The sequence below is a fragment of the Wyeomyia smithii genome, chromosome 3, assembly GCF_029784165.1.
Source record: "Wyeomyia smithii strain HCP4-BCI-WySm-NY-G18 chromosome 3, ASM2978416v1, whole genome shotgun sequence".
NCBI classification, from domain to species: domain Eukaryota; kingdom Metazoa; phylum Arthropoda; class Insecta; order Diptera; family Culicidae; genus Wyeomyia; species Wyeomyia smithii.
In genome coordinates this window covers 180,684,247-180,695,331 of record NC_073696.1, presented here as the reverse complement: position 1 = coordinate 180,695,331, position 11,085 = coordinate 180,684,247, and the positions used below count along the sequence as shown (strand labels likewise).

The window sequence follows — 11,085 nt, the reverse complement described above, 5'->3', positions numbered from 1 at the left end:
AGCTGTATCTGGTAGTTCGTACAAACGACAATTGTCGGCGTTTGCAAGATATGTTGAATTTTGTCGTCGATTGGCTACTGGCTAGTATTGGAAAATGTGAGGTCATGAAATTATGACATTGACCTATTTTGAACCCGATTATATTCGAATACTGCATTGATGGACTTGAACTATAATTAGTTAACCGTGTTCGCGACCTTGGTATTCTACTTGATGCTACTAAACTCACTTTCCACCTAAATCATGCCACACGGTGTCTCTGGTTGAAGAACTTATCAAAAAAAAAATTAGTATCGCTCTAATACTCGTCTTTCGAAAGCTTGAGCTGTCCCCTTTATTATCCTACCAAAATTGAAATGTTCTATCGGGGGGTCTAGAACAATTTGTTTTCGAACATTTGTAATTGAAAAACTAGTGAAATGGAAATAAATAATACGTTTCAGAAATACGAAAAGTAATCAGGGTTGTCTGATTGTACTGAAATATTCAGGGTTGTTTTTATTTATATAACAAAACAAAGCTTTACATAATATCAGATTTTTTGAAAAGGGTTTCTTACTTTTACTTAAATTTCCAGGGTTTGTTCATCCATGAAATAATTTGTACATATAAGTTTTTTGGGAAAGGAGGTTCAGGTGTTGGGGGCCCGGGACAGAAATTTTCGTGGGGCCTCTTTTCTCAAAAAAAATAGTTGAAATGATTTAAGGGGTTATATACCTTTTTAGTTTTCAAAAAACCGAAAAAAAATTCATTGCATTATCTTCAAATACAACAACTTGAGAACATTTTCACAAATTTTCATGAAGATCTGAGCAATAGGAAGAAATTTAGAGCGATTTGCAGCGCGCCTCGCCACGGCCGCATAAGCTAAACTTGAAACTTTACACGCGATTATCTCGGAATAGTGTTTTCCGAAAAATGACTTCGCCGTGATCCTGATTGCGGGAAAACTACTGAACCGATTTCCTTCATCTTTTTTTTAAATTTTCGTTATTAAATTCGTCGGTCCTTGAACGATCGCTTTTTGAAACATACAGTTACATTTCGGCGCAAAAAGAATTTTAATGCAATTTTTAGCGCTCAAAACGTGCATTTTTTGGGAAAAACGTTCCCGTTTGCACTGAAAATAAAATACTCATAAAAGCGATCGTTCAAGGACCCAACTAATGAAATAATATGAATTTTTTGATTTCGGTTGATCCGCTGAGTCTCTACCAGGATCACCGCAAGCCTCTGCAAAAAATGGCGTTTCGGGGAAACGGCAATTACTCCAGTGATAATTGGTATATCTCAGAATCAAACATATTTTTGTTGTTGTTGATAAACTGCACTTTCAGAAAAATATCACTTTGATGCAATGAAAATGGTGCTATGCACTTAAAAATAATTTCAAACTTCCCCCATTTTTCTCGACCAAAAAGGTAACCCCTTAACGCTTCGCTGGAAGGTGACGAGCAAAACAAAAAAAAGGTCTCCAACCTGTATTCACGTCTGGTCTAGAACCAGGGGGGCCCCTTGTGTCGAAAGGCCCGGGGCATTTGCCCCACCCCCACTTAAATCCGGGCCTGGTGATATGGCATTAAAACTCTAATGTCCAGGTGCTGCTACAATCATAATGTTACTGTAACTTTGAGTAGAATGCATCGATTTTTCTGCAATACGGTATGCTTATTTTACCATTAAGAATGTTTGAAGTACTGGCTACTAGAGATGGTCAGGTTTGGCTTTTTTCAAACCCGTACCCGATTCGTACCCGAATTTTGTTTTTCAGTTGAAACGCGAACCCGACCTAAACCGAAACTTTTTTTTCCGATCAAACCCGAGCCCGAGAATTTTATTTTTGGGAAACCCACAGCCGACCCGAACCCGAGTTTTTTTTGCAGGTCAATTTTCTAAACCAATTTGAGACTAGGATGTTATAGAGCTATAGCCAGCAAATTACAAAATGGAGTTGCGCTCCTTGTGTAACAGGTTCAAATGATGGCCTAAACCTTGTTAGGGAACATTCATAAATGACGTAGCATTTGAGTGGGGAGGGAGGGATTTGCAGTTTTGTGACGAAATGCGACGAGGGGGAGGGTGAGGGTTCAAGCCAAGCTACGTAGCAAACATAAAACTAAGAAAAGAATTGGGTTTTTCCTAATTGTTCTTTTTTATCACTGTTTTGTCTGTTTTTAAATGAATATGTAGATATCAATATAAGTAGGCATGAAAAAAATAATTCTTACCTTTTTCATTCGGGGCTGCTCATCTCGAGATTACAGCAATACTTCATCTCCGATCTATTCGTAGGTGGTTTTTAGTTTTGAGAGATGATTGACCTTGAATCTCTATATCCGGTCCAGCTGAACATCTTGTTCAGGGTCGACAAAACGATCAATCTGAACTCTGATATTCCTGATAGTTCTTCGATAAAGCCGACGATGTTTCTTCTCTGTTCCATAACTTTATCATAAAGACTTCTGGTTCCCATATCCGTATTATTGAGTTGTTGACAAAAGGCCGACAATGGGCAGTACCATTTTTTCTAACTAGCATAGCACCTCAATTTTTGAAAATTGTAGTCTCAAAAATAATAAGTCCAAAAATTAAGTATATGTAATGTTTTTAAAATGAGAGTAGAGGAATGAAGTTTTAGATTAGAAAGTAGTTTTTGGAAAAGTGCTAAGATATTGGTTGCTTTTTGTCGGACTGAAGACATGCAGAGTTGATGAGCAAGATGTTAAAGATTTATAATTGCGTAAAAGTGTGAAAAGTGGAGAGGATTAGTAATGCTATTTTATGTCTATGAGTGCAATGTTGGGGTTACTAAAAAAATCGATTAAGCCATGCCAACTCCGCCAATATTAGGTTTTTTTTTTTTTCAAAATAAAGTTACATTTTTATTAAAAAAAGCGAGAATTGGATTGAAATTATGACTTCCTGAAACGATACTTTTAGTTTATAACAATGTTTTAACTCATTTGTTTGCTCCATTTCACCATTATTACTTCAAGGTTGAATAAGGCTTTCAATAGATATTAATATTTTATATAATACGTGAATGCACTTCATTGATAATTGAATACATAGTTCAGTATAAACAGTATTATATATCACTAATTTTGCATTTTCAATCGATTAGTCCCATATCAACTGCAACGCCAATTTTCGATTGTTCAGCACTATGTTCCACAATTGTTTCTCTCGTACAAGATGAAACGGGTTTGGTTTTCATGCCGTAACCTGATTTGTGTGTAGTTCCGATTTTAATGTTGTAAATTTTATCACCGTCTTCCTGTTCTTCATTATCATCGTCTTCGTCGTCCTCGGAATCCTTCATCAATTCTAACCGTGTGGGCGGACATCATTTGTCCCACAAACCAATTTCCTTCATCTTAGTTTGAAAATATCGCTCCAGTGTGTTGGCACATCTACAATTGTTCCATACTGTTAAACTATGAAATGTTAGTATAACTATACCGGTTACCGATAATATTCAGTCTCTGGTGAGTTATATAATCGACAATTAGTGAAAATTCGCGCCATATCTGCCATGAATAATCTTCGTGCAACGTAATACCTGAAATAATTGGAATGTTTGCTCATATGTTTGAAATACTATGCAACTTCAAGCTTTATAACACACTTATTTTTAAGCCTCTCCCCCATCGTTTTCAAATCCATGGGGTATTTGATGTGATCATAATAATCCGGAACCTCGACCGGATTCACCGGCTTCAAGAATGGCCAAGCGGCCGAATGCTGCCGTACAGACTGCAACACACCGCTAAGGGCATTTGCTAGTTTGTCAGGATCAGCTGACTCCTCCAGTGGTCTAGAGGTACGCTGAGCACGGAACTGAGGTCTCCACCCAACTTCTCGAAGTCCAGGTATTGATTCAATTGGAATACTTCGCAACTGGAATTTGAAAACTCATATTACTCCTCAGAACTTCTGTTGAATCTACTGAGTTAATCTCTACCCCTTCTTTAAAGCAAGTTAGACCAGGATGTACTTTCTGAACTTCCTGTTGGCGCTGCGCTATCAACTCTTTTACAATTTCTTTTTGCTTGCGGATCACCGAACTAAACTGGGTGTAAATCAGGCTAGGATGCAACTCACAATGCATCAGTGTAGCTCCCTCATACTCTTTTATATACCCTAAAATGAGCAAACCAATCGTGATAAGAGTTTATGCAAGGTAACATATGATTCGCATGGAAACTCTATTCGAAAACAATGTTACAAGCTTACCTGCATAGACATGCCGTGCCACCTTTATATCTTTGGAAAATCCCTGCTTTTTGAAATAGCCTATAGCAAACTCATCGGCATAGGTGAGAAAATGTTTAATGCCTCTTTGAGTACTGTAATCTTTCAAATGATTCATTAAATGTGTCCCATAGCCTTTCACCTGCTCGCTGCTGGTGACCGCGCAGAAAACTATCTCTGTGAAACCTTGTGAAGCAAATGTGCGAAAACAAATACCTCCTATTGGTCTGCCATCTTTTATGAGTGCTAATGTTTTGTGTTTTCTGAAATACAACATAGTCTAGGCATTAAAAGTGAAAGAGAATTATAAGAATTGATTCATACGGATCAAAAACTAGCTGGCTTATATATTCCCGAGGCATACCAGGTAATTGGTGTGCAAAAACGCTATGTAATCCTAACAACCAAAGCATGGATTCCTTGGTAACCGGTTTGGTCAACGAATTACCAACTACATGAAATTCAATTTCACGGCGATTTTCTTCCGCTTTTGCAGCTTCATCGCGCGGAGCGTTAGGAGGAAATACCACTTCTGTACGGCTTGTATAGTTAGAATCATTGATTCGTTTCAAAGCCCTCACTACTACTTCATCCGGTAAATCTTCGCAGTCAGAATCTCGCTTATATCGTTTCAAATCATTAATTTTCTTACTACTACTCGAAACTGCTGCCTCATGTTGGCGCTTACTTTTTTGCAGCATCAGAGATGCTGTTGGTTTGAAGTTTGAATCCCATATCTGAGATTCTTCACTGACCACTTCATGTTTCAAAGCCTCCAAAAACTTTGGCAACTGAGCCAGCATATTTCTTTTCTCCGGTGGCATCCTGTCCCTCTCGGTTTTACACTTAGTCAACAGCTGCTGATAAACATACTGATACACTGCTTTAAGTAAGGTACGTCCAAACACTATAGAAGTTTCGAAATGCCGCAAAGAACTACAAAATGCCGGCACGTGACAAAACACCAGCCAACGAGTATAATTTATTTTGTAGTTCGAAGCATCCTCATGGCTTAAATCCTTTCGAGCACTTGGCGCCTCAAAATTCCAATGATTCAAACAATGCAAAAATGTCTTTGCAACTTCAGTCATGGTTTCTAATTCTCCTGGATTCAAATGACTATATTTATGAAGAACAAAATTTGTAACTGCTTTCGAAATTGAAGGATGCTCAAATGGAGGATCACCCAGTGGACCTCGAATGACAGCCTGTGCTCTAGTCAAAATGCATTGCCTTAACAGCTAAAAAAGAACAGATTCAATAGATGTGACAATTTATTATTTACCATCCACATACCCGAAATAAATAGGCATAAACTTTTTTTGTATCCGTGTCAGTTTCCCGTAACATGCTCATATAAAGATTTTCCACATCTACAATAGCGCCGAGCAGCTCATTGATTTGATCTTCATTAATATCTCCCAAATGAGTAATATGCATTTCCAGTGTATGCTTGCAGTTGGGATTCCGACATTCCTCTTTGAAACTAGGGCAGTAATCAACCTCCACATCCTTGTGACGATTTTCTTCTGGAGTCTTCCAGCCGGTGCACCGGCAATCCGTTCCCTGACAAGCCGAGTACATCGACAGTTTAGTTAGTTTTTGATTACGCGGTAACTGATAAACCCGCTGCTTGCGTTGCAGGATCCTTTCAATACTATCCTGTCGAGTTGTCTCTTGCGATCCACCACCATTTGCGTTTGAAGTTTGCTGACGCTCATCTTGCTTTTCAGTTTTCACTTCCACCGAATGTTTACTATGTTCATTCATAACTAATTTGTTTCAACGTTGAACCGTAATTTTGTTTACACAAGTAAAAGTTTTTAGGAAAAATCATATAAAACCTAATGCATTCACAAAAATATATTGATTGTTGTTTTGCGTTTGTTCTTCTTCGTATGAAGTTTGTTATGATCTATAGTTTTAAGGTTTTATGGCTGTCTCGGCTGTGTGCAAACCAGGGATGCCAGATGTAAAGACAGATTGCAGATATTTGAGCTTGTGTGAAGCCACAGTGGGGCGACTCATACAAATGCTCTGGCCAAGCAAAAAAATGTCTTTAAATCATGGAAAATACATGGTTTTTATGTAATTTTGGGACGCTGAGTCCGAATTTGATATTATTTTTGCATGAAAATGCATATTTTTGATGCTAGTGGAATTTCAATGTTTTATATATATATATATATATATATATATATATATATATATATATATATATATATATATATATATATATATATATATATATATATATATATATATATATATATATATATATATATATATATATATATATATATATATATATATATATATATATATATATATATATATATATATATATATATATATATATATATATATATATATATATATATATATATATATATATATATATATATATATATATATATATATATATATATATATATATATATATATATATATATATATATATATATATATATATGTCCGCCGAAAAGTCTGCCGAAGTGGCAGCTACGGGAAACCCTTGGGTTACCGTGGGAGGAAGGAAGCGCCAAAAAGACAGCAAGCGCAACGACGAGAAGGCGACAAATCGTCCAAAAATGGGAAAGAAGGCGCGAAGCAGGGGCGACGCCCTCATACTCAAGACGGAGGGGTCCAAGTACTCCGAAGTCTTGAAGAAAATGAGAGGCGAAACCCAGCTCAAGGATCTGGGAGCGGATGTGCGGACCATCCGTCGTTCTCGCACCGGCGAGATGATCCTTGAGCTCTGTAAGGATGCTAAAAACAAGGGCGCTGCCTACAAGACGGTAGCCGAGCAGGTCCTCGGGAAAGATGTGCAAATTCGGGCACTCACCTCAGAGGTGACTCTCCAGCTCAAAAACCTGGATGAAATCACCGAGAGGTGCGATATTGCACAGGCCCTCAAGGAGAAGTGCGGAGTGGAAGTAGCCACTGAGGTAATTCGCCTCCGAAAAGGTCCAGCGGGGACCCAGGTGGCCACTTTCCGGCTTGCATCGGCCGATGCAACTCTGGCCCTGAAGACAGCCAAACTTAAGGTTGGCTGGTCAGTATGTCCCCTGAGCATACTCCAGCAGCCGGACGTTTGCTTCAGGTGTTTCGAGGGAGGACACAAGTCCTGGACCTGCAAGGGGCCCGATAGGAGCCAGTTATGTAGGCGTTGTGGTGGTGCTGGCCATAAAGCTAAAGACTGCGGGGAGCCTCCCAAGTGCTTGGTATGTACTGGAAAACGGGACGCCAAGCACTTTATGGGAGGCCCACGGTGCCCAGCCGGTAAGGCGTCCACGAAACCACGGGCGTGGAGTGACACAATTGAACCTGAACCATTGCTATGCGGCACAGCAGCTGCTATACCAAGCAGCGTCTGAGTCGCGGTCGGACATCGCAATCGTATCGGACCCCTACTGCATTCCTCCCGGAAACGGTAATTGGGTTGCAGATAAGTCCAGTACGGCGGCCATATGCACGACCAGCAAGTTCCCGGTTCAGGAGGTTGTGTCAACCTCAAATGAAGGATACGCGGTTGCCAAGGTGGACGGAGTGTTCTACTGCAGTTGTTATGCTCCGCCGCTTTGGTCTATCGAAAGGTTCACCCAGATGGTCGATTTGTTATCTATGGAGCTGACGGGACTAACACCCTTAGTAGTGGCGGGCGACTTCAACGCTTGGGCTGTTGAGTGGGGAAGCCGCCGCACGAACCGGAGGGGTCAGATCTTGTTGGAAGCTTTGGCAAAGCTCAACCTAGATCTGGCCAACGTTGGAACCAAGTGTACATTCAGCAGAAATGGTGCGGAGTCGATCATCGACGTGACGTTCTCCAGCCCAGGACTGATCGTGAACTGGAGGGTAGACGATGGCTACACCTATAGTGACCACCAGTCGGTCTGCTATAGCGTAGTCCAGAACGTGAGGCGGCAGGCGACGGGTAGAGCCAATACTCTGACCGTCCGCGGGTGGAAGACATCGCATTTCGATGCCGAGGTATTTGCAGAAGCAATGAGAAGAGAGCGCGAGGGGGGCAGTTGGCTCCGCCCGAGTGCTGACCAATTAGTTGCCACATTATCGCGGGCGTGCGACGCCACCATGCCTAGGACCCGCCAACCTAGGAACGGTAAGTCACCGGTATACTGGTGGACCGACGCGATAGCGGACCTCCGTAGCGCGTGCCTCCGTGCAAGACGGATGTTGCAACGTGCACGTACCGATGCACAGAGGGTAGAGCGCCGTGTAGTATTCGGATCTGCAAGATCGGCGCTTAAAAGTGCGATAAAGGCGAGCAAAAGGGCCTGCTTCGATAGGCTATGCGCGAGTGCCAATACGAATCCGTGGGGCAACGCCTACAGAGTCGTAATGGCGAAGACCAAAGGCGTGTTGGCGCCTGCAGAGCGATCACCAGCGATGCTGGAGCGTATCATCGAGGGACTCTTTTCACGACACGAGCCAAATCCTTGGCCTCCGGTTGCTGAGTCTCACGTCCGACGTTCCAGTATCTCAGACACAGACCAGGGATGGTCGGCCAACCTGCCGGGCATCCAATCCGTGAGAGACGGAAGCCGTGCAGAGGTTGTGGAGGAGGTAAGGGTTACGAATGAGGAACTCATCGTGATCGCCAACTCCCTAAAGGTGAGCAAGGCACCGGGACCGGATGGAATCCCGAACTTGGCCATCAGGACGGCCATGAAAGTGGCCCCCGATCTATTTCGAGCAGTCATGCAGAAGTGCCTGGATGACTGCCTCTTTCCGGACAGGTGGAAGCGACAGAGATTGGTGCTGTTGCCGAAGGCTAGGAAACCGCCAGGGGACCCATCGGCATACAGACCTATCTGTCTGCTGGACACTACGGGCAAGGTGCTTGAGAGGATTATCCTCAACAGCCTGGTGAAGTACACAGAGGGTGTAAACGGTCTGGCAAGTAACCAGTTCGGCTTCCGGAAAGGTAGATCCACGCTGGATGCTATTCTCTCTGTCACCAAGACGGCAGAGGTAGCACTCCAGCGTAAGAGTTGGGGCATTCGCTATTGCGCAATCGTCACGCTTGACGTGAAGAATGCATTCAATAGCGCCAGCTGGGACTCCATAGCGCTCGCGCTTAGGAGCATCCACGTACCGGTGTCGTTGTACAAGATTTTGGAAAATTATTTCCAGAATCGGGTACTAGTTTACAACACGGAGGAGGGTCAGAAGTGCGTCCCAATCACCGCAGGGGTACCGCAAGGTTCCATCCTGGGCCCGGTGTTGTGGAATGTCATGTATGACGGGGTGTTGAAACTAAAGTTCCCTGTAGGGGTTGTGATCGTCGGTTTCGCAGACGACATCACGCTAGAGGTCTACGGCGAGTCGATCGAAGAGGTCGAGTTGACGGCCGCGCACTGCATACGCAAGGTCGAAGACTGGATGCACTCTAGGAAACTGGAGTTAGCGCACCATGAAACGGAGGTTACGGTTGTGAACAACCGCAAATTAGAGCAACAGGCGGTGGTCAGAGTCGGTGACTGCACCATTACCTCAAGGCGTTCCTTGAAGCTCTTGGGGGTTATGGTTGACGATAAGCTCACATTTAAGAGTCACGTCGACTATGCCTGTAAGAGGGCTTCAACCTGCAGGACTATCTCGAATGATGTCCAATAGCTCAGCGGTATATGGCAGCAAGCGTAAACTTCTTGCCAGCGTGGTTTCGTCCATACTTAGGTATGGTGGGCCAGCGTGGTCCAAAGCGTTAGGTACCAACAGTCATCGTCGAAAACTGGAAAGTACCTACAGGCTCATGTGCCTGAGGGTTGTGAGCGCGTACCGTACAGTGTCATACGACGCAATCTGCGTCCTGTCCGGCATGATGCCTATCAGCATAGCCATTAAGGAGGACGTAGAATGCTTCGATCAACGTGACACAAGGGGTATACGAGGCACCAGAAGGTCATTCTCGATGATCAGATGGCAGCAGGAATGGTCCAATTCCGCAAAGGGTAGATGGACGCATCGACTTATTCCGGACGTATCCGGATGGGTCGGGAGGCGCCATGGAGAAGTTAACTTCCACTTGACACAGATTCTGTCAGGTCATGGTTGCTTCAGGCAGTATCTACACAGATTCGGGCATGCGGGGTCCCCCATGTGTCCCGAGTGCGCGGATGCGTAAGAAACTGCTGAGCATGTCTTCTTCGTGTGCCCTCGTTTTGTGCATGCGCGGAGCGACATGATGGTAGTGAGCAGGCCAGACACCACTCCGGACAACCTAGTTCGGAGGATGTGTGAAGACCAAACATTTGGAGGGCGGTTTGTACAGCCGCCTCTCAAATAGTTTTAGAATTGCAAAACAGGCGACAGGTTGACCACCGACACGCCAGTGTTAGCTAACGGCCAGTCTCCAGGTTAGTTAGCTAAGTTAGCAAAGAGATCTATAGAACCAAGAGGGTGCACAGAGCACAAAAGCCGCTCCCCGAAGCAATACCTAGCGGTGGTCCCGGGGAGTATTATGGGCTGGAGACTGGAGGGGTTTTAGTGGGTCCGGTCACTGATTCAAACCAACCCCACACTCCCTGAGGTTGGTCACCTCAGGGGTTTGGATGCAAATTTCCCCTCCACCTGAAACAAACAAAAAAAAAAAAAATATATATATATATATATATATATATATATATATATATATATATATATATATATATATATATATATATATATATATATATATATATATATATATATATATATATATATATATATATATATATATATATATATATATATATATATATATATATATATATATATATATATGCGGTTGTCAAGGTGGACGGAGTGTTCTACTGCAGTTGTTATGCTCCG

General features: G+C 42.7%; 1 protein-coding gene across 1 annotated transcript; it reads right to left on the bottom strand.

The window, feature by feature from the left end:
• Nucleotides 1-3,014: 3,014 nt before the first annotated feature.
• On the bottom strand, nucleotides 3,015-6,201 carry LOC129731498 (histone acetyltransferase KAT2A). The gene is made up of 7 exons (XM_055691560.1): nucleotides 5,551-6,201; nucleotides 4,579-5,495; nucleotides 4,237-4,517; nucleotides 3,965-4,143; nucleotides 3,629-3,900; nucleotides 3,470-3,562; nucleotides 3,015-3,413 (listed from the first exon to the last, which is right to left on the bottom strand). Exons 1-7 carry the CDS (start codon nucleotides 6,022-6,024, stop codon nucleotides 3,347-3,349), a joined length of 2,283 nt encoding a protein of 760 aa, XP_055547535.1. The 5' UTR covers nucleotides 6,025-6,201; the 3' UTR covers nucleotides 3,015-3,346.
• Nucleotides 6,202-11,085: the final 4,884 nt, after the last annotated feature.

What these genes read in the sequence shown, in the direction of transcription:
- LOC129731498 (XM_055691560.1), bottom strand. Translation starts at nt 6,024, where the DNA reads ATGAATGAACATAGTAAACATTCGGTGGAAGTGAAAACTGAAAAGCAA. An exon ending in TTTATGCCTATTTATTTCGG is followed by an intron (nt 5,496 to 5,550) that starts GTATGTGGATGG and finishes GTTCTTTTTTAG; the next exon opens with CTGTTAAGGCAATGCATTTT. An exon ending in TAACTTGCTTTAAAGAAGGG is followed by an intron (nt 3,901 to 3,964) that starts GTAGAGATTAAC and finishes TTCAAATTCCAG; the next exon opens with TTGCGAAGTATTCCAATTGA.